This window comes from Numenius arquata, chromosome Z (genome assembly GCF_964106895.1).
Source record: "Numenius arquata chromosome Z, bNumArq3.hap1.1, whole genome shotgun sequence".
Taxonomy (NCBI): Eukaryota; Metazoa; Chordata; class Aves; order Charadriiformes; family Scolopacidae; genus Numenius; species Numenius arquata.
The window spans coordinates 24,230,064-24,254,496 of record NC_133616.1 but is presented as its reverse complement, the minus strand read 5'-3'; the positions used below and the strand labels follow the sequence as shown (position 1 = coordinate 24,254,496).

The 24,433-nt window shown below is 38.1% G+C and overlaps 1 protein-coding gene across 1 annotated transcript in view; it reads right to left on the bottom strand.

Annotated features, from left to right (window-relative positions):
- The window catches only part of MAST4 (microtubule associated serine/threonine kinase family member 4), a 303,729-nt gene that overhangs the window by 214,127 nt on the left and 65,169 nt on the right, over positions 1-24,433 (bottom strand). Inside the window, exon 3 of the mRNA XM_074166090.1 lies at positions 10,685-10,806. Coding sequence (XP_074022191.1) covers positions 10,685-10,806 — 122 coding nt within the window. The remainder of the gene's footprint in view (positions 1-10,684; positions 10,807-24,433) is intronic.

The following is a 24,433-nucleotide window of genomic DNA, read 5'->3' as shown; positions in this document are numbered from 1 at the left end:
AAAATCCTACGTGCACCAATCCGTTTCTGGTTTAGCCATTCAGAAGGCTTAGAAAGGTAATAAATCAGTCATGAAAACATCAGAAGTAAAATAATCGTTGCAGAAATGAACTTATTTTTTGAGTAAGTCATCAACCTCCCTTTCAATGCCAGAATATATAGCAGAACATTGGTTACAACAGGTATTTCAGCTTTAGTGATCTTGCCTTTTGCATCCAATACTGTGTTTCTTATTGCAGCAAAAAGCACAGATGAATCACCAATTCAACCAAGAGAGCAACCCCCCCAAACTTCCAAGTTTTTCGTAATTACACAACAGCACAAAAGAAATATATTTCTGAAAGCACAAGCATATCGTGAGTACAGTCTGCTTCTCTCATGGATCTCTCTTCAACAAGAACTGAGAAATTACATACATACCAAAAAACTCTTCCTTGTTAAAAAAGTTGCTGAACTACTTTTCTCAGCATTTCTGCTAGGAATGCAAACAACAAACATACAGGAGTTATGCCATTTTAAATCTGAAAGTTTGCAGTTCCACATATCTAGCTATATTTTCACAGAACAAATAAAAAGAATCCTTTGAGTTAAGCTCTAACAGTCAGCTCAAAAGACTATTTTAGATTCTGTATATGGAAAAGGAAGCAACTTCTTAAGAAATTCTATATGGCAAAACAATAATAGCAATTACATTCTGAATAATCCCTCCTAGATACTTAGAAGTTTGGTTCTCATGTGAAAACAGTAATAGGCAAGCTGCCTTCCAACCACAATTATTAAAGTTTGGAAGAGTTTAAGTTCTTGTTTTATTTTTAAATCACTCTGAACAATGATGCATCTAGTATCCTTTACTCTGATGCCCCGTTTTCCTTTTCAGAAGCATTTAATGTCAACGCTTGCAATAATGCCATGTTTTCTCAATGAGATAACATAATGTACTTTCCCTTAAAGACATGTAATTCTTCTTAATGTGTTTTGGCTGTTCCTTCCACTAATAAGATTCAGCGCTTCACACTACATGGTCATTCTTCCTCTCAAGAGCACCCTCCTTCATTATACAGCAGCAGCGAAGCATTTCAACGTTCAAATTAATTCAGAAGGTAGTTCACCTTGCCAAAGTCTTGATTCCCCATGGCCTTAGATCCATTACAAACCAGACAAACTACAGAAGTTTGGAATAAAAGGGAATGCTCTCCTACTGATCACTACCAAAAGGCATTTATTCACAGTTACAGATTTCGGGAAAAGCACCATCATGCTATTGAAGTTTGTTCAAGATATGCTTTTACTGGCCACATAATTAATGAAATACACTGAGATCTGACTCCACCTTAAGTCATAGGTTAGTTTCCTTAGTTAACTTGAGCTCCTTCTTTTTCCTCCCTTATTTACAGTAGGCAATCTCATAATTCAACTTTGTTTCTTACAACCAACTTTCATCCTTTTTCAAATAGGTAACCTAACACAGAGAATCAGGAATCCGTGATCAGCCAAGTGTATATTACTATCAAGCTATTCCGTGCATTGCAAAGTCAATCATCATTTCTGAATTTAACTGACCACACAGTGAGTATCTTCCACTGCACCACATAATTGCAGATATTTAGCAATGATCAAGAGGTTAAATGTATTCATGAGAGAGTAGCAGTTAACTAATCTCCTGCTGATTATTACATCTTTTACTCAAGTGACACTAGGTCAACTTGAGCACTTATCTAGATTTCTTAATCCCCACATGATGAAAGAAAATTCTTAATAAATGCAGTGATCTTACTGTACTATCACTTTACTAAAAATATGATGGAACAGGATAGACATATGCATCACAATAGGGCATATTGTGACAACAGAAAAAAGGAAGTAGAACGTTTTCTAGCTTTAATGAGATTAAAACAGAGTTGATGCTAAAAAATCATCAGTCCATGGTACAGAAGAGTGGAACAAACATGGTGACTGCATCTGACCAGTGAAGTCAGAACAATTTAAATCACTGTTGTATATGCCCAAGGGAAGGCTTGCCAGGAATATTAACAGGTAATATAAGGTAAAAAAATATCAAAACCCACATACCCACCTGCTTCCACAGGACAGAAGCGCAGTTTACAAGAAAACATCTGATTCCACATGAATATACAATGAAGTCTGACTAAAACCTAGAGGTATAAAAACCCAGCAGCACGTGCCGAGGCCAAACTGTGGCAGTCAAGCCACTTAAAGTTTTGTCAGTAAAACTGCATCCGCTTTTGAACCTAGAAACATAGAAGATTAGAGGTAGTAGTGCATCATTTGACAGTAAAAGTAGGCTCTGCAGTATGTTCTCAAATTGAAAAATGCCTGCAGAAAAATTCTGGCTATACACCTTTGCTTGTTTGGAACTAAGAAAAATCAAAGAGGAGGAACTTCCATTCCCAGCAGAGAGATCTAGATAAACTACATTTTCCCTTCCCACTCCAGTGCCTGTAAGTCAGCACTGTCATTCAACTCAGTTTGAATCTCTTTGTTTTGAGAGTTATAGCCATCATCAGAACCATGGGAGTACTTCAGATTGAGGGATGAGAGTTACTGTTCCCACGCTGTCTGCTTCTATCCTCTGCTACAGTACAATCACTTTGCAAGTACCATAAGCATGAGAACATGCTGACATACAGAGAAGAAAAAAAAAATGTTACTTCATCCATTTAAAAATGTGGCCTATCTAATTATCCCTTAATATAAGGATACTGCCTCACAGGAAAAAAAAAAAAACAAACAAACCACACCAACAAAAACATCAAAACAAAACAAAACCACAAGCAGAAAGGAATATACCTCATCAGATTCCACCTTTTTAGGCCAAACTTTACTAGGAAGTTAGAAGAGTTTCAGTTTGCATTTCTGTTAACTGAAACTGCCACAGCAGAAATCAAGTTTTCTACAGTGATAATTACTCTCAAGTAGCATCAGGAAAAAAAATTCTTCAACGCTCAAGACTAAGTTTCTTGACAGTATATAGTTTCACTATTAAAGTTCAGATCAGTGGAGCAGTACCTTATCCTCTATAGCATTTTTTTTTCAAATAACCATCTCATCCCAATTAATGCATAGGTACCAAATTCCTACGATTGCGAAGAACAGTCAGAGAGTTGTAACTGCCCCGTAAGAACTCCAAATAACATCCTAATCTACTGCTAACCCACCTAGGCAACACAGAAAGCACTCACTCTGAGGTTATCAAGACCTCTTACTGCACCTTCAGATCCTGAATGCAGACAGCAGTGTAGACAACAGTTTTCCTACACTTAACAGTGCTATTCCCCCATGCCTGCTTTTTCTCATTTATTTTAAAGTCAGAGCTGTGAGTGACGTTAGTTTAAAATTTTATCAAATACTTCCAAGAGTGGAAATCAGACCATGAACAGCAGATTTGTACATCAACATCCACTCCTGAAACAAAGGAGAACCTCCTTGCAACTTGTTACTAAATTTCTCATTAAATGTTAAAAACTATAGATGAATCAGTGTTTGAAATAGCATGTTAACTGACTAGGCAATGAAACCACAGTAGTCGGTTTTCTTCAGCCTTTTGTGATGGGGACCAGAAGACAGCATTATAGCTAAATTTTCCTAAATCCATGCCCATGTCAGTCATTTTTCCAGTCTCGTCTCTTCCTGCTCCCCATGTCCTTTTTACCCTCTTTATCCCCCTCCCATTTCCACCCCTGTAAATCCTTTAAGGGGTTGAAGAAGCTTTCGGTCTAAGGCCAGAAAAGTCCATCACTATATTCCTGAGTCTCATTCCTTGTTAGTCACAGATTATAACATTTTATTCAGTTATCCTCTAAGCAAAGTCCAACAAGCAGCTGTGAATACTTGTATTCCCAGAAAGGCACCTAAACTTCAAATGCTATAAATCATTACACATCAATTTCTTCTGGTTTTACAGTTCATTGCCAAACCACCATTACTCTCTTGTTTCTCACGTGGCTAATTTTATGAGCATGAAAGTTCGTGACCTCACTTTTCCAAGACTTTCCACTTTTTCCATTTTTTTTTTTTTTAAGAGGTACTGGCAACACAATTCTAGATGACATTTTAAGACAACCATCATTACCACCACATGCAGAGAACTCAAGTATCACAGCAAACAAGTAGAATAGACCTTTATTCAGAGTCACTACTTACACACAGTCAGAAGCTTCAGTTATAGAGGTGAAGCACTACATTTACCCTAGCTTACTGATCTCGGCTGTGCTGATCCTGCAGACCAAATGAAAATCTAAAAGAGTAAGGTACTCTCAATTGACAACACAGGCTAAGGAAGATAATTTTAACAGCCCTAGCTTCTTCGTTATCTAGAAGTAGAAACTGGTCCTAGTGAGCCTCTTCGCTGTTCGGGGAAAGTCTAGAAAAGAGAAGCACGGTGTTCATGTGCAAAATAGGGATGTATTGCTAGCTCCTACACACATTTGATCTCTACTGGTTTTGTACTGCTTATACAATACAGAAGAGGATTATACCTACATTCAGCTCTAATAAAATGTGCAAAGCACTTACAATAGCGTCTCTTCTGAGTTCCAGAATATGGTCAAATACATCCTGTCAGCCAGAAGCTAACCGAGGCTGATGGGAGGAGACCTACTTCACCACAAAGTGGGTATGTTTGGAAGATATGTTGGATATGCTTGCAGGACTTTTTAACCTAGGTCAGTCTTCTATGAGAGATTATTATTTTACCTAATTTTCACATTATACTTTAACTAATGATACTCTGCAAGACGAGATGCACTCTCAATTCTGAGAAATCAAAAGCTCTCTATGGAAGGAGAGTTAACCCTGGCCATCACCACTTCTATACTTCATCCACAAAGAATGAGCAAGAAGAGCAACAGAATTAATACAGCCATTAGTTTTAATGAGACAGTTTTGGAAAAGGGTCAAACATATAGAACTCTGTCAAATCAATTGAATCTACATATGTGTTTTAAACCCAGATGTGCAGTGACTATTTTAAAAATAATGATATAGACAAATAAGAGATATATCTATGTTTGTGAAACAGAGGACCCAGTCATCAATTTCTGGCATCAGTTTGTCAGAAAGTATTGCAGTGTCATGGCTCTGGACCAGGTCTACTTCAGCCTTTTGCTGTGTACAAACATTGAGTACAAAGGAGTGCTTATGAAGATGGATGTTCATTTCCCTCTCTCTACTACAACATTAGAACTAACTACTGAATTAGAACTGCAATTAAGAATTTGTTAGAAGGCAAAAACAGGCAAAGAAACATCAACACAAATACATATTCATGGGTATTCATGGGTTACTGAAATAAAATACACAAGGGAGAATTCTCTAGTATTAAAAGCTAGAAGCGATTGAAGCACAGAAAACCTGCTATGATTACTTGGCAATTTTAGCATTTCATAGGAATAAATACTTTCCACTTTATAAAGATTCACAGTGATTAATCTTAGATGTTGAGCTGGTTTAAAGTCAAACAAGAATATGGCATTCAAATCTATACAATGGCTTAGCATTCAAATAACCTCCTCAGTTCAGACTCAGTATTTCTGAAATCTAGATATTTTGGGGAGATTTTAGAGAAAGACCCAAGATTAGCTACGTAGGCAATTTCTGTTATATCTTCTTCATGCTTCTCACAAGTTTCATCCTTGTACCTGCTCATTAACTTGCAGAGTATTAAATAGCTGCTCACAGACACAACCAACAATCTTATGCATTGAAGACCTGAATTCATGGACAGAAAGAGCTAAAATTTAAAGCAACCCAAGTTTCAGATGCAGGTTCCTCTTGCTGTCTAATAAGTTTAAAAATAAATTCAGCTATGCCTGATACTCATTAGATAAAAAATGAATACAGTTAATTAATGATTGAAAAATTCCCTACAATTCTAAAGTAAAACATTTAAATAAAGGCCTTTTTCAAAATTACATGGTTTGCCCAAGCACAACTGATACTGTCATTCACTTATCTAACCAATTAGTGTTTCTAAAGAATGTATTTTATATGTTTGCACTCATTTATTATCTAAGCTATAATTTTGCAGCTTCTCAGGCAACAAATGGCTGTCTTGCATCTGGGGAATAAAACACACAAAAGGGTGTTGGTGTGCTGTTTGAATACATGCAATTACTGGTAGTTACATTCTAATTAGCATAATTAGTTTTGAAACAGTTCTCATAATAACTGTCAACATTATGTCAATTTAGCTGAAGTTAATGGCATATTTAACAGACACAATCATTTTCAATATTATACTATTTAAAAGAAGGGAGGAGGCAAAGCACTTTCTGAAGTAAAACTTCTTTTCATAGACACTGAACATTTCTTATTTTGTTTCCTTCCAGCAACCCATCTTATAAAACAGCACTTTATATAATTACCACCCTCCAGCTTCCATAAGACCATCCTTACAAATTAACACTGATAAAGTGGCAATAAAAAGCAAGTATAACAAAGTACAGATGTTTGCAAATTCAGTCTTCTGTTGTTTTGGGGAAGGCAGCAATATTTTGGCAGGGGGAGGATAATCAAGAGGTAAATCTTGAAAAAACTAAAGAGGTAAATAGTATGCTAAAAAGCAGCAAATGCTTCTAGTTGTACCTAAAACATCCCTTCACTGCTTACTAGGAAAGGGCATAAGCCATTCATAAAGGCCAGTTTTACCCTTTTTCCAGTTTTGATAAGTTACTAGATACTATTTACCAGTAGTCAAAGATGTTCCATTATTAAACCAAGTAAAAATTTAGTCATTTCACTTACATCTTGCAAGTTTCCACAAAGAAATAACATGCCTTTCAGAGTTTGCTTTACTTCATAGCATGAATATTCATCCCCTCAACAGAAGGAACAGCTAACCTATGCTCAGCACTTGCAATAAAGCTGAAGTCACACAACTAGTCTTGACTGAATTTAAAAGCCAAGTGTACTACAATGTATCTGTTTCATTTGAGGATCTTGTTTACAGTGTATTTTTATTATGTGGATATTTCAAAGAGCAAGTTGCCATTCAGTAGTCATGAAATACGCTGTCTGAGAAAGCTCTCTGGACTGTAAGAAGTCTTTATTGTGTTCTGGTGATTTTTTTTTTTTTTTTTTTTATAACCAGATAAACAAAAGACTTCGTGCCCCTTAAAGTAAGGTATTACTTTCTCTTTAAAAACACACACACACAAAAAAAACACCTCAAAAATCCAGAACATGAGTTTGATATGAAACCACAGTGAAGACAAAGCGAATCTACAGAAGTTTTACCCAAATAATTTGAAAAAAATACTTTCATCACATTCATTATCATGTATCATAAAGGCACCTTATGTTGACGTTTCTACTGTTTTTATGAATACAGCTATCCAGAAAAAGTCAGTCAGGAACTTCATTCAATCCATGCCACTCAGAGACAAAGTATCTTTCTGCCTGTAAAAGGGTAAGTAATTACTCAGTTTCAGACTCCTTACCATAATTTATAGCGCATCAGCTTATTACAATGAAATATTAGCAAAAATGGCTTTATTTCAGTTTCTTTTTAACTATTTCCCCAAAATTCTGCTAGCAGTAATAAAAATGAACAAGTCAAAACAGTGAGTAGTAATGGTATTTGTAAACACTTGTGGAGTGGCAAGGGGGCTGGGCAAGAACAGGATAATTACTCCCAAACTTTGGACACTGAACCAGGTGGCAACTCTTAAGTTAGCTCCCAAACCACCTCAGTAGAAAAGCAGAACTTTCAGAGGCCAATTCATCCTACCCTGAAATAGATGCCTGAAATCGGGCAAGATGACTGTCAGCCTATAGGGGCAAGGAGAGTTAGATCAGTGAGCACTACCACAGTTTCCCTACACTCCCTCAACACTTGGCACTGAGACACACACTCTGAATTGCCTTCCAGGAGCATGTATTACGTTCCACTGGCTATGGAGAGGAAGAGACTGACTAGGCCAACACCTGACCTGCGAGAACAGCTCCACACCTCAGCTTCACCTTTCTACTTAGTGTTGAAAACTTTCTATATCATTTTCTTAATGCTTCTAAGTCCATGTTAATACTCTCTGCTGACTCTCATCGTCTGCTTGACGACCACAGAATCTCTCATGGATAGCTCAACATGCTCCTGCCACAAGTAGAACAGTAACAGGACTATCACTTAGCTACACCTGAATTAAGAGCCCCCAGCAAATCCAATACACTGCCCACTCATCTGAAAATCAGCCTTCCCCTTAGACATTTTTAACCCACTTACACGCTTCTATACAGAAACTGTATGTTTAATTTATAGCCCAACTGCCTATATTACAGGAGTGAATCCTTCATGGCTATTGAACTCAATCTAAAGAAACACCTGCAGCCCATTTTTAATCAATATTCTTTAACTCACTTAAAAATCTATAATTTCCCACAGAAAGGATTTACATCTGACACAGTAAATAGTCTAGGGAAGTTTTTACAAATTGTTGACAGAAAAAGGGAAAAGTAAGTATTTTGTACCTCAATTCCACTAAACACAAGAATGTATCTTCGAGCAACTCACTTGTCATTCTTGTCTACACTGGCACATAATCACTGCTCACAGTCAGGTCCACATCAGCTGGGTATCAGCCCCAGTGAGAATGATCAGTCCTAACAGAGGAACTGGTAACAGGTAATAATTTTTCAGATGAGTGAGACATTACATTTAAAATCATTTCAACTCAGACTGAACAGCTATATGGAAATTCTTCATACAAATCTCTTCTACGTAAGGTCAAACTCTCCTAAATATAATTAAAAGCTCCCATCACTAGAACGTAACAATAGGCCTCCCAAAATCAACTCTGTCAAAGCACAGAACCAAGACCAAAAAAAAAAAGAAAAAAAGAGGAGGGGGAATGACCCCCTAACTTATGGCAAATGCTTATAGTGAAGTATTTGTCAAAGGTATCTTAAGAAGAGCTCTGCCTATGTGAAAATGTAACATTAACCTCCTTAGGAGGCAACTCTGATCGGCAGTTCCAGATAAGAAATAAATACTTCTGAGGAACCTGCAACTTCACCCCATGCACAGTCTGCTCAGATCTGCATAGAAGGCTCTCTCTCACCTGCTTTTGCACCAGCATGAAAGAAGTTGCAGTCAGGCACAGATTAAAGATGTGGAGAGACAGGAAGGAAGAAGCCTGTGGCAGACAAGTAGGCCAGAAAACTCGATACGTGGTGAGTGAAAGGCCCTTAAGGAAGTAAGGCTCACTGAATTTTTCATTAGTCTGTTGTTTTATGACCGTTTAAAATACTTTTTGTCAAAATGCTGTGGAATCTTCCTATAGTTTAAGCATTACACCAAAACAAAAGCACAATGTTGCTATTAGAATGACACCTAACAGTTGTGCAAACAGAATCAAATAGCAACACAGCACCTGTTACATTTCATTAACCTAGTTCATTAGATTTTTTTTTAATTACTAACTACAGAAAAAAAGGAAAATATGTACAGTTTTGATTAAATTTAAATTCATTTCTCACCATTCATATACTTGCCTTCTCATTTCAACTACACATAACCCAAATACTTCCTTCATAATGAACTATGTTTCTCCCAACAAACTAGAAAACAAAAATACATAGGTTGATGCTTAGTTCCCTGGAAAATATTAGGGCTCAAAGCATAGAACTTCCAATAAAATCAAGTGTTTATAATAACCATGGAGTCAAATAAACCATATGTGCCCCAAAGAGTCACAAAAATAATTACCATAACTAAGTAGAAACCATGATTACATTTATAAATGCAGATTTGTTGCATGTGAGGTGAAATGCTATTTCAGATAGATTCATGGAAAAACCAGCCACCTACATACCAAAATGATATGAAAAACTGGCACAGCAGTATCTGTTCAGCATTGTCTGATCCTAGCCTTCTATAACTGAACATTGTGTAAAAAAATTTTTAAAAAGCAGGTTTTCCCTAGAAAGTAGACATGAATCAGCAAAGTTTTAATAACCATCCAAAAGGCAGAATAAGGGGGGAAATATTAATAAAAATTCCCTGCTTTTTTATACAACATGAAATATATTCATTAATTATTTGAAGAAAAGTATTGGCTAGTGTACGGGATCCCGCATTAAATTTCAACAGTTCTTAAGAGCTTAATACAGAGAAGCACAAAGCAGAATAACGGATGCTTGAAAACAAAAAGCTGAAAGTTCAAGTGTATGAGGCATCTCCTCCCCTTTCTCTTCCCTTATCCCTTTATCCAAAGGACTTAATTAAGCTCATATTTCACACACCCATGTTCTCCTGAGGACGGAGTCCTGAAGAAAGTGGAAGCAAAGATACTGATAGAAAAGAATGCTCAGGAGAAAGGATAGTTACCTTCTACTGGCTGTCTTAAAAAGCATGCTAAGGAAAGAAACCATTTAAATGCAAACAGCTATATCAATGCAACATTCAGCGCAGGCTTTATGCAAAATCCAGTAATCCAATTACTGGTATTTTTAACTGGTAGTTACTGCTACCATAAACATTATTCAGCTGCACTCAACATATTAAATAATGTTGTATGCAGGAATGCATTAGGTACTTTAAAAATGCAGCTTAAGGAAGAGAGGTTGATCTGGAAATAAACTCTGGTTCGAACCCCACCCCCCCCACCCAACAGATAAAGAGATGCCATAAATTTTTTTGTACACTCCTATCTTTAAAAAAAATTACTCACCAAACTAGCAGTAAGTGAAGGTGCTGACTGCCCAAGTGCTTGGTAGTGCATGCGAACAAGATTAGAGGTTTCTGCAGGTTGCCACAGCTGCTGTCCAGTTGCGTTGGGAAGCAGATACTTGCCTGTCAAGTTAAGAAAGAGTGTGTTAAAATATTAGATGTTGCAGATGAGGCAATGCAATGGACACAGGTTACTGTAAGATAATGCTCTTACCATTCTAAAGCATTTGTTTCTTTCACTGCAGCCCAGACCAGAGGGGATTCCATCAAAACAGAATTCCTACTATTCACTTGCTAGACCTTCACATCAGCCTTCCACAAGCCACACTTCTCCCAAGCAAATTTATATTTTCATTATTCTTACAACTGTACCTTTTTCCTACCTATAAACACAATTAATGCAACAACAGATGCAAACATCCAGAATAGTGGGTCTAAACCACAGAAACCTAAATCCTGAAGGCTAGCCAAAAAGCAAAATAATAAAAATAAAAACATGCTGCTATCTACTCCTCGAAGGAATAAGGTTCTGAGTCCAAGGTACAAAGTGAAGTTTACTGGAATAAGGCACGTACTATGTGGATAACAATTACACTCCCCTGCCAGTGGGGACTACTCTGCTTCTCTTCCAAAATTCCTCATGATCTTCCTAACAGGAATCTTCAATTCCCAAGAAAGTATCCTTATCCGGTGTCCCAAGTAAGGGGAGATCCCCAAAGCATGGGTTAGCCATTCGTCAGGAGGGCAGGCATCAGGCTTTCAGGGAGCAGTTGCTACAACCCTCCTCAGTGGCTGCTGCGCTCACCCCCCAGCAGTGTCATTTTGCTGTGGCCAGCAAGCTCAGGCCCAGTGCAGTGGAAGGTCAGACCCCCGATCAAAGCACTGCCACTCAGTCTGGATCATCTCCTCACAAGTACTAATTAGGCAGAAAGCATCTCTGGCTCAGGAAGCCCCTGAGATGCAAATGAGCCACAGGGAGAATACTCAAGGAATTATATTAAAAGGACAAGCATGTAATGAGGCTGATCCTTTTTGCTTATTTTCAGCCACTGTCAAGAAAGAGGACAAGAGGCTATAAACCAGTTTTAGCAAATATGTCCACCTTAAGCTCTTAGTTATCTCTGAAAACTATGCAAAAGTGAAAGTCACACTACTAAAGCAACTGACTTCTCTTAAAAGACCAGCAAGCTGACGCAATGCAACAATTCAAAAGATTATTTTTTTTTCTAAATCAAATCTAGGCTCAAAAACACAGTGCAAGATTTTGATTGAACAACTCAAGTGAAAACTATCTTCCAAACCACACATCCTAAACATTTGTTTCCTGAAACTACTAAATCCCACCTCATTAATCTTGTCAACTGAGAGAACTATGGAGTGGGTATGTGCGTGACCACTGACATAGGATTTAGAATCACGTTAGCCAGTTAGCCAGGAGAGGCTCTGGTTTGCCAGGAAATCAAAGGCCTCGGCTTCATAACCTTGTATTTAACAGCAGATCCATGGACAGTTGCTGGGGTCTCTGGAAACTGCCTTGGGAGCTTCCAAACAGCAGCACAGGACAGTCTTTTTAATGCTTCCCAATTAGACTTCGAAATGTGCTATTGTTCTTTGTTACACTGGAAAAGTGGAACCCATAGACATTTTTCACCCAATTTGCTAACAGCTTGCCTGAGAGTAGAAGAAAAATGTACAACAAAGCTGTGGTTTTTTGCCCAATTAGCCAGGATAACATTTTCCAGAACTGGAAAAACTGAATTAATTTCCCATCTGCTGTCTCTGCCTGTTTCTGTCAATTCTGGTTACCTTTTTACATAGGCTACCACCATCCTCAACTAAAAGAATGCCATAAAAAGCTTAAGGCATTGATTGCAATGTCCACATCTTTGATATTCCATTGATGTCAGTCCTGAAACATGCCATTGACATGTGCAGTCAGTTACACCTTGTATTCGCCACCTCAAAAGATTAATTCCTGCTCATACAGGCAGGAAAAAGAGAATTAAAAAGTGAGTGGAAAAAACTAAATTACACATACCTCGCATTTAAACAGGTCTGTTATTTGTTTAATGCTTTCCACATCAAAAGAGGTCTATGCATTTTCTTTACTGGCTTTTTGACTCTAGTCCCAAGAGTCAATGGTAAGATGTCTTGGGGTGAAAACAGACACCCGCTAGTGCTGGGTCCCCAGTTACAAAAATATCTCAGGCTAGAACACAAACTACAAACACTGTAATGAAACTCTGCAAGAAGGCTCCTAAAATTCCAGCAAAGTCAAGACAGCTCCAAACAAGGTATCATAACACTGATGGTAACACCAGTAAAATGCTTTGGCAACACCTATTTTGTCAAGCGGACACACAAATCCCTCTTAGAAACTCTGTGTTGACCCACTCTAGAAGCCACCAGGAAAACTACATTAAAACATTTGCAACTTGATTGCTGTACCATACTCCTAGTGCACTTCATCATTAAACGAATCAATACTTCAAAAGCAATAGCTTTCCTCTGATCTTTAGAGCAAAGGAGAATGCAAGCAAGAAGGAGATCCGTTTTAATAAACCTTGTTCTAAAACTGGCGAAGAGCATTACTCTTTGGTTAACCAATGCACCTTCTAGTAGGGGTTTTAAACTAGTCTCGCAATCCCTTGTCAGACACTAGGCCTTTCCCAGACTGCACTAATTTTCATTTCAGGTGAATCCCACTGAGCTTCCCAAGGAAAAAAAAAAAAAAAGTGGAAGGCAATCATCTGTATTTTGTCCATAATTTAATACAGTTTTGTTTAAGTTTGGATCCCAAGCCAAGAAGGTTTAAATAACAAGTAAATGAAGTCCAGGAAGAGAAAGGCATATGAGAAATAAGAGCTATTATTAATGCTTGTACTTACTTTTTGTTTTAAATGGGAGCCAGACCCAAAGCATGGAGAGCTAATATTGTGATTCCTGTTCATGTCAGTAACTCAGCAGAGTAGAGCACTCCGCACTCATGCAGAGCTATGCTGACAGAGAACACCTCTAATGGCCACCTTTATTCTTTGTCCTCTACAGGCACCTATATTTTACTCAGTTTTTATCTTGCTCAAACATCTGAAAGAAAGTCTAAGATATTTTGGCACAGAGGCTAGAGGAGAGGCAATCCTACTCTTTACAACAATACAATCTTATACTAAGCCCTTCCTTCAACTGTAAGATTTTGCCTGACTGACAAGAAAGCAGAGCAGATTAACTTAGCATCAGAGCCAGTGTCTGCTGTCTGTAAGAATTCACTTAATATTCCATTATTTCTTTGGCAAGATTAACCTCTAGAAATATTTAAAGTAACGTTGGAGGGCCTATGGAGTAGCTCATTAGGCAGTCGACACTATCAAAATTGCCACTGAAAACACCAGCATGTGTGATCCTGGAGTGATCTCTCCTCCTGTTTCTATCCAAAACAGGAGCCTTGAGGGCACCACAGATTTTGCAACATACTGAAACTAAGGCAAGCGTAGTAGACTGTTTGGAACTCTAGTTCTTCTTTTCATGGTACATCCATAGATGCTTTTAAACACAGAAATGGCATATAATAAATATGCTTTCTAAAGACACAAAAATAGCCATGGCTTATGCAAAAAGATGGTTAACAGGTAAATCTCTTATCTGAGAATAACACTAACCTTTACGCAGAGAGATACTACCAGAAGATTAGCAGTTACCAACAAGAATGCCAACTGCATTCTGCAAATATCTGGAAAATAACTATCGTACTTTTAATACTGTGCTTCTTAAAATAAGAAAAGTTGGACATAAATTACAGGAATGCACTGAGGCTTTTTCATTTCCGAAAGCAAATGGAATATCAACATCTTATAGACAAAACTCAGTCCACTTTCTTTGAGGGATTAGGGTGCCACTGCGTTAAAACACCACACAATAAACAATCCCTGTCCACAGTGAGTTAGTCAGCAACTCTCCACGGGTTCCTCCATTTAAAAAAAAAAATAATTCAATAATCCCCTCAGACTATCCACTCCCCCTTTTTCTTGCTGCTATGCTACTCCTACACTGTTTCCCGCTACAGTCTCATTCATAATTGTATGCATTTTCTCCCTTTTACATTTTCTTTAATAGCCCCTTGAATTTACACTTTTCCTCGCTGTTAAGTGATTCAAATATCAGTATTACACATAAAACTTGAGCTGAAATGCATTATTGACTTTCACACTGCATTCATTTCTGCCTTCAAGTTTAATGCTCCAAGCAGCTACTTTCCTTTTTGAGTGAACTAACTCGTGGGGGTCTGAAAAGAAGACTTCACCCCAACTCCATCTCATCCCTTCTATCTTAATTCAGTCTTTTGGCCCATATACAGCGCATAAACACTGGAGCGTCCAGGGTAATCTCCATCTAAACATCACTGCCACACTGGTAGTAATTTTCTTACTACTTTCATCAGCTGTTGATACAGATGAGTTATCTACTGACACAGTTCCTCTGCTGCTGTCCTACTCAATCCCAAAATGGCCTTTGGATTCCTCCCATGCATTCTGCAGAGGCTCTGCTGGCATCTGTCACCCTTCCTGTGCCTGAAACTATCAAGACAGCCTAAAGTCACAACACCGTTTGTAACCAATGGCACCTCTTCCTTCATCTGAATGCAACACCCGTTAGTCCAGCACATTCATCAAAACGCATTTCGATGGAAGGCGACTTAAGTTGATTACGTAATGGTAATAACTTAGCATTATTTAATGGAATTACATAATCGTTGGTGGACACATGGAATACATCACTGGAGCTCAGTGTCATCTTCCCCTTGAACTTGCCTCTCGCACATCTAGCTTCCTTTATAATGGATATTTGTAGAAAGTCCAAACAGAATCTTTCTTACTTCTGTTGCATCCACTGTGTGCATACTTGTTGTGCGCCTTACTATATAAGGCCAAAAGAGACCAAAAAACCACATACACTTCCTCAAAGATCAGTCACAGAAGGGGGACTTTGCTTTATTCAAATTAGAAAAATCTTTCCTACTGCTAAAGTATTACACTCCTTCCTCTCTCTTTCTCAAATCCATATCCCAAAGGGATGGCTGAGAACTACTAAATGAGCTTAAATCTAATACCTATAAATCTTTCGCTTTCAGTTCTAATTTAGAAATTACTTGCCTCAAATCTTCAGCAGTCTGGTGCTTTAACAATTGCGGATGATGGAGAAAACCTTCTGGCATCCAAGTAGATTTTTTCCTTTACAAAAGTACTTAGGACAGTGTAGATTGCCCTGCTGGACACTCTGTTTTGTAATTAGTCCAAAACATGCAAAGATACATACCGAGCAAGCATCTTGAAAGTTTTTGATGGACGGAGTTCTTAAACAAAAATATTAAAAGCAGTTCACCATATACACAACTGTAAGTGGAAGACCAGAACGTACTTTGCTAAAATGGAAGCACCTGGATTTGGGCTGACAGTAACTATGGACATAATTAGTCCAAAGCAGAAGCTGTGCATATGATTACAATGTACCACAGACTGAACTGAAGGAAGCATCAATGCGTTTGTGTTAGCTGCTGTGAAATAGCAGCCTTCAAAATAGCCTCTTGCCACCCTGACATCTTTAAGGCAAGGGCCAAGAAATACTTATTTCACTTAATGGTTTTAATAAATCAGTTATACATATTTATGACATAAGTACCAGATTAGTTAAAAACAATCAAGAAAGCTAGATTCTTCTCCCTCACTAATTTGAAGTAAAAAAATAACTGATGTCAAGAACTGACTTCTGTGGTCGTCAGATGCACCAAGCGTGGTTTCAAGTGGGTTGCTCACTCCGTACCTCTCTTTGAGGAGCCTTAAGAGCATGAGCCACCTCAGAGAAACAGGAACAAGCCATGGTGGAAGACAAAACTGGACTCTACTGCGGGATCGCTGTGGGTCACAGAAAGGCACTGAAAGGAAACACAGTTGGGTACTTCTCCCTCATCCTATTCCTTCTGCTCTTTTCCCCCAAAAAACCCAGTTCATTGAGATGTCTCACTGCCAATGGAGGAAAGACTGAAGGCAACCCCCTGCCACCTCGGCTCCCCAGCAGCAGCGGCAGCCCCAGCACATCGCAGAGCAGCCAGGGCCACACGCAGACAGCCTGGGCAGCGGGAGCAGCAGGAAGTGGAAACCAAAGCTGGGGGCAACACACCATCACTTTCACTCCCTCACACGGATATGTGAAGCCTCACTACAGCTTCAGAAACCTGACAGGTGAAAGGCAAAGAGGCTCCCACATTAGTATTTTACCATCAGGCTAAAGCACTCTGCTTTATTGCTTTAAATTTAACTGTTGCAGACTGCCCAGCTGTAGGAAATGATGTGGAGGCTGTAAATTTTAGGGTCTATTCTCACATCAGAGCAGGGAGGGGAGGTGGAATTAAAGCCTGTAATTCCCATTAGCAGTAATTGGAAAGTAAAAGAATTTTAGATGCATTTAAAGCCATCATTAGGAAACTTTTCAATATTTTGCCTATTATTTTACTGTAGCTGCATCAACAAACTTTACTTAAATTTCAGATGACTGCCAGCAGGCAAAAAAGTTACCATTTTATTCATGCCTCATTTATTGCCCACAACTTAAGAAAATTAGCACGTTTTGCACATTATTCAGCTGCACATGGTTGAAGTTAATGGACAATGCCAATTTCCCAGTCTGATGCAAGAGGTGAAATTTTTCTTTCAACCAATCTGTCCACTAAACATAACATTACTCAGTTAAGCCTATAATTTCAACTGACTCCTTTGTTATTGTACAAGAAGCTCTCGTAAAAAAACCTATTACACTTGTTATAGATTTTTCACTTTTTGATGCACTACAAAATCTCCTTAAAATGCTCTGTCTCAGTTTCACTTTCTAAAATTAGATGAAGAAGGGGTATCTGGTCATGCATGAAATAAATGTGGCCCACCAAAGGCAAAACTTTGGGGTGCAATTATGATCTTTTAAAAAAACAATACAATTGACGTGTCTTAAAATTTCACGAATATTTACAAAACTTGAAATGGAAAAGGACACATCCAGTTTTGGACCAGAAACTAGTAGGATGCAGGTTTAGATCTGTATACAAAACATATATATATTAAAAAAAATAAAATAAAAAAATCAAGCCTCTATTAACTACCAAAGTATTCAGAATCAAGACTGTTTATAAGTCAGTTACCAAAAATGAGTCATCACATACAATTAGCTTTCCTCCCAGAAATAAATATCTTTTCTACGCTTGGAACAAATTTCATAGAATCATAGAATTGCCTAGGCTGGAAGGGACCTTTTCAGATCATCTAGTCCAACCATCAAAATCTAATTTCTCTCACTGAAAGACACTTAAAAGACAATACAGAATTTTGCTCATATGGAAATTACTCAAAGTTCCTCGCTGACAGATACTCACTGAAGTTACATTTCTATTTCGACTATTTGCAATCTATTACTGAAGTACTGTGACAACAACAAAATACTTGAAAGGCATTTGGGATCTCCAGCAAATCTCTGTAGTTTTATTTAGATTTAGGGGGTGAGGGCAGTGTTTGGTTTTGGGGGTTTTGTTTTTGTTTGGGTTTTGGAGTAGGTTTTTTGTTTGTTGTTTTTTTTTTTTTTTTTTTAGTTTCCCATACCAAAAATGTCCACTGCAATAGCAGTGTTAGCCAGCTAGTGACACTGATACCTACATGATAAAAAAACCCTACAGCCTGAAGTTATCATTTACAACTCTACTTCCTCACCTCTCAACTCTATTGAAATACAACTCAGCAAAATAAGTAGTTGGAGGTATCTTGTTTATCAGTGAGCTCAAAGATGGGCACATTCTGCTGCTTCCTTTTCTTTATTTTACCAACAAATAGAGCCTTTTTGCCGTACTTATAACACGTAGCTTACAGACTGATGGTCCACGCTACAACACAGCCCTCATGCACATATTCCTGCTTCTCTTTTATCCTTTTCCCCAGTTTACACCTGTTCTAGAAAATTTTGAAGGTCCATTTCTGAAACTTTCATAATAGGAGAAAACCCAGAAATTTAAGGTTCAGACTGAACGCATGACATTACCAAAAGCACACTAACTGGACTACACCTCAGTGATGATGAGGCAGTTGTATTACTCCTTCTGATACACAGCCGGTTTTGCAAAATCAAGAATCCTGCACACCAAGAGCTCAGAGATAGCTCTTATCTGCAACTCTAAATACTGGCAGACTTGCAACCAAGTTGTACAATACCCAAGCTCTAATTTTAAGAACTTCAGAAAATTCACCGTTGCTCAGTTCAACCACTACGTGAAGAGCTACTTCAGCCAGCTGCCAATATTACTGGCTCTCAACTCTCTACCTTCTTAACACTAAAGAGTTCTGCTACCTACTTCATAGACATTATGGTAAGATATGAATCAAACGTCTTCCGTTGCACTATGAAGAAAATGCCCAGCGACTCTATCATGAATGACAATGGTGATGTGTCAACATGCTACTTTCTCTATAGTCCCTATTAGGACCCCTATTATTGTCTCTCATATACTTTGCTACACCACATCATTAAAGAAATTATTTGTAACTATATGCTTATAGTAATTTTTCAACAGGTGGATTCTCCTAATAGAAAAGCCTGCCCCTGTTTTCACTGGAAAACATCTATGAACTTTTCCATTCAAGCCTTCAACCTTCATTCTAAGGATTAAGCATAGAAAATGTTTTCCCTCTTCTCAAACATTTCTCAAGCTGTACCTTCAACTTATGTTAAAGCATCCATCTTGGAGCAAGAAAGTACAATTCCCCTCTACACATGGTCAGACCATTGGCTTCACATCATCCACTTCAGAGTGTCCATAGGTGAAAAATGAAGACTGAAGTCTCTAGGAGTACGGGCAATGGAGTTTTGATGCATAATAATCATTTGTTAAGAAATACACTGCAGAGACAGTTTTGCACTAGCGAGCTCAGGTACTAGCAACAATAGGACTGCAGCGTCAGAGAACTCACATTTAGGTAATCAGCCGATTAACTCAAGCATTTAACTAGGTTCAGGCAAGCTCTTTCATGTGTGCTTCTATAGTTACACTGCTACATGTACTTGAGCTAGCTGATTCAACAGCTCTTGGGGTATTTCTTAAGGAGCTACAACTTGAACTTCGGAAATTTAATATGCATATTAATTTTCTCTACATTTTATTTCTCCACTCTGACAAATGACTCTTAACAACTTTCAAGCTGCTTTTATAAGCATCCCAAAGAGGGTTAAACTCTACTTCTCTATCCTTCAAAACAGGCAACTTGCAAATATATCTGCTAATTAGGCACTCAACTGCTTCAGTTTGCTTTGATCTCAACAACAATCAACTTCTCATGTTCTGATGATACAAGCACAAGTAAGCAGCAATCAAGGAGTTAAAGGCACAATAATGAGATAGGAATACAATATCTTCTGTTCTAATCTCAGACTATTACTTGGTGCAGACTCCAGACATGTCAAAGAATATGGAAATTATCTTGCTATGCGCACAGGGAAGTAAAAATCAACTCAACTATGCAGGTTGATTGAAGCCTTAAATAATGAAGGTAACTGACAATGACAAATACAGCCTAACGTCATCTCAACCACCAGTGCACTAAGAACCATTTAAAAATGCATATTTCATAGTAGAATACATTTGCTTCATCTTAGAAGACAGCTTTATGCTGCGTGCTTTAAAAAAAACATTTCCTCAGGTGTATAATTATAGAATAGCTTGCTTCTACCTCTTCCTACTAATTCTGAAGGAAGTTTAATGTGTGGTACGGTGCTTTAAGGAAGCCTTTGAGGAAGGCAGCAAAAAGACTCCATGACATGGTCCAGGTAGGCAGTGCCCCTGAACGAAGCGTGTGGTGCCTGTCCTCGTGCACCCCTGGCTGTCAAACCTTCCCACCTTTTGTAGCCAGGAACTGAGTGGCATTAGCACCGGGGCTGGGCTGCCACCCTCCCTCCGCTGCTGTTGGGGAAGGCAGCTGCAGCTGAAAAAACTTTCTAAACTGAATACACCCAGTCCCGTCATGCAACACGAAGATGAAAGCAATTTTGAAACATACTTCTGCTCCGATATGCGAAGGGAAGAGAACGCAGGAAGTAAAATTTCCTACAAAAAGGCATGTCCAATAGAGCTCTGGCACTGGCAGCCATCCTTCTTCCACATCCCACAGCCTCCTGGCTTCTGGAACCGGAGTCAGGCCAACAGAGCTCATCAAGCTGTATCCCTAGATACAGCCATGAAATCACAGGGCTTTTCATAGAGTGGTGCATACATAATTAAGTAATTCCTTAACTGGAATTTCGTAAGCAATTTTGATGTTGTACAAAGGAAACAGGGAACATTTCCCCTTATCTACACCAATTTGCCATCATTAATAAAAACAATCTTTTTTAATTGCCACTAAAATAATCACGTCTTAGTTTTGGTACCATTTCCAAAGAGGATTCGAGGTACAAGTCACGTGATTTTATGCCCAACTTTCCCCACCCACCAAATTGTATCAAATATTTGACACTGTAAGGCTTAATATGCTAATCTGCATTTTCAACTATAGTAATAAAAAAAATTATACAGAATAATGATTGTGAAAACTCTGGATTTCTACCCACTGCTCCCCTGTATGAACAGGGAAAACCTCCCCTTCTAAGTCCCGCCAGCACATGCCAACCCATGGGTAAGAGAACAGCTTGTTCTTCATGGCCCATAAAGCTGTTGATCTTTCTGCTAATCAGTGTTAGTAGAGTGATGAATCTCTGATGCAAAAACCAGACTGAGAATCCCCAAATTCATTTAAAATCAACGACAGATTAGTTATATGGGAATAGCAATTATTGCTGAGCATATCTGGATGACTGATGACTCAGAGGTGGAAAACTGATCAAAGCAGGAATACTAGAGAAGGAAAAAATATATACATCCCAAGATTTCTTAGCTCCTAGCTCTTCCCGAGACGATGAGGTAACTTCATTAATGTAAAGTTCATTAGGATCTTTGGATTAAAGATTCTATAAAATGAAATCTGTACATGTTACGTCACCAGTATTTGCGTAAGATCAATTTAAGGTTAGCAAGATAACAGCCCTATCACAATTAGACACAATTAGCCCAGCATGAACTCTGTTTCCAGGCAGTTGTTGATGAGATAACAGGAGGGAAGATAAGAAGTTCAAACTATAGGTAACAAAGTGTATTTTTTTTCTTTATATCTAACTGCAGAGCTTATCAGTGCAGTATAGAGACAACTGAGTTAGCAGCACCCTGCAAAACACAAACTCTTACCAGCAATACGCTCTCATACCTTTCAGAAGTAGAAACTCAGATAGCGATCTCCAAATGCTGCACCAGAGCAGCTGAGGAGACTGAACAGAGCTGCACTGCACACCCTGGCGCAAACTGAGGAGCAGCAATGGGACATGAAAGCAAGGCCAATTTGATCTGCTTGTCCGAGTGATTTGCCAGGTTAACCCCCTCCGAGGTAAAAGCTCATTTAATTTCTCATCCTTTCACATTACCTTCTGCCATGAATTCTATTCAAGCATCTCTGAACACAGCAAACTAAAATCTGTAGACAATTTAAGCCAAAAACCCTCTGACTGTAGACAGCCCTTTGAAGTTTGTGGAGATCAAGAAAACCAGCCACCACAGAAAAGCAGCTTTTTAATTAAACATCTTTTCCCCTGATTAGAAACAAGTTTTAAAGCTCCAGTCTGTGCACTGTTAGGAATCCTTAAAAGGCAGTCTAAGGCTAGAAGTCTATTGTCCCAAGAAGAACAGAGCTGCCCTGTCTGTCTCTCAGTCTGTCCAGTGCTCCTCCAACGAAACCACCTTTTCCTTCTGTATTTGACCTTGGGATACTAAATGAGTAGCCACAGCTCAGCTTTGCAAGAGGGCTTACTCTGCAGTTGAACAAACTGCACAAGGATGGTGTTTTACACCGTCTGTGCTGCAAGCAGAACTTTCAAAGCTCCATTTTACTTCCCTTACTAAGTAAAGGATGTCGGAAGCGCTGTTAGAGGAGCGTGTGTGCACCGGGTGGAAGGGGGAAGCTGGAGCAGGATAGGAGTTACAATGCAGGAGCAGCAGAAGAGGAGAAAGGCAAACACTGATTATTGTTTAAGTGTTTTAGCTAGCCAAAACTTTATGACCCTTTGGAAACACAACATTTTAAATTAAAAGAGGAAATGGTTATAAATTACCTTCAAATACTTTTACTCTGACGTTGCTTTATCTTATGAATGCTTATGTTTAGCAACCCCCATTATGAAAAACTATTTTTCATCCTTTCTTTTTATTAAGCGGTACTGCTAGCACTTAAAACAAGAACTATTACTGTAGATTTAACAGACTAATAACAGGCCATATCCAATAAAGTGTTTTCATTCTTAATTCAGTCTCTGTCTCTCCAAAAGTCTTCCTCTTCCCCCTCCTTGGGAACGAAGATTAAGGGAAGCAGTACTGTCGCAACAATTAGACGGAAGTGACTTTTCCAAAATAGAATGGCATGGTGTCTCCAGGAAGCAGTATTCATTACTTTTTATTAGCCAAGCTTTATTTAATATCAGTGGCTCCCTAGCAGTTTTCAACAGGGAGCAAGAGTAGATTTATTCTCAAAACATTGATTTAATTTTCTTCAACTCTGTTTGTCACTGTGAACATGTGGTTGCTAGATTGCTTAAAACTGAGCAATTCAGGAAAAAAAAATAATTGGGTTCCAGTTTCCCTGAAGCTGTATAGAATGCAAGTTCAGTTTCTATCCCACATCTCCAAGTTTCCAAACTTTCTCTCTCTTATGTTGATTTCCCACTGGAAATACCTTGTACATCATTCTCAATTTTTCTCATATTCCTATATAAAGAGTTCTGTTATTTATTTCAGCCAATTCAGAGTAGTAGGTTCTCTGTTACTGTAATCCTTCAGGTTTTGTAAGTCTCATTCAATATATTGCAACAATAAGATTTTATTTCTTCTCATATGTCATGCATAACATTATTCCCACTTGTACAGCCCAATAAACTAATTTATTTGGTACCTATTCCCAGAGATAAAAACCCTATTTACTTCTATTAGTATTCAGCCCTGCAGGATTTGAACTATCCTGTTTTATATAAAAAAATTAAAATTTTATTTTTATTTTTATCATTAATACTATGTATGCTCTATGGCTCAATAATATTGTGTTTTTAACAGCAAAGGGAAAGTCAAAATAACAATTCACTTATATTCTAACATTTGGAGTGAGCAACAAGCATCAGCATAGGACTAATCTGCAAATTTGTAAGCTACTTACTCCCACTTAATGTATTTCTAGGAGCTTAGCAAAGGTAACATTTTTGAACAACAGAGGTATACACTGTACCTTAAACAATTTCAAAAATACCTTTCTGAACTATTTTCCAATGGACTTATACCCATTGTTAAGTTACCACTTAAAATTTTGAGTATCAAAAGCAACAAAACAGAAGTAAGAATAGAGGAAGACAGTAGTCACTGTAAAGTGATATTAAAGCTCAAGTACTTTTCCAAATGAAAGGTCTCCAAATACATTTTTTTTTTTTTTTTTTTTTAATATATTTTTTTTCCCCTTTTGGACCATGAGTATCTTTTCAGAAACATTAAGACTCAAACAGAAATTAGGGAGAGGATGTGTGAGCATGGAAGCAAACCCAAACCAAGGACATGTCAGCTTACTCATTTTAATGGAAGGCCTTTTCGCGTCCCCCCTGCTTCTTT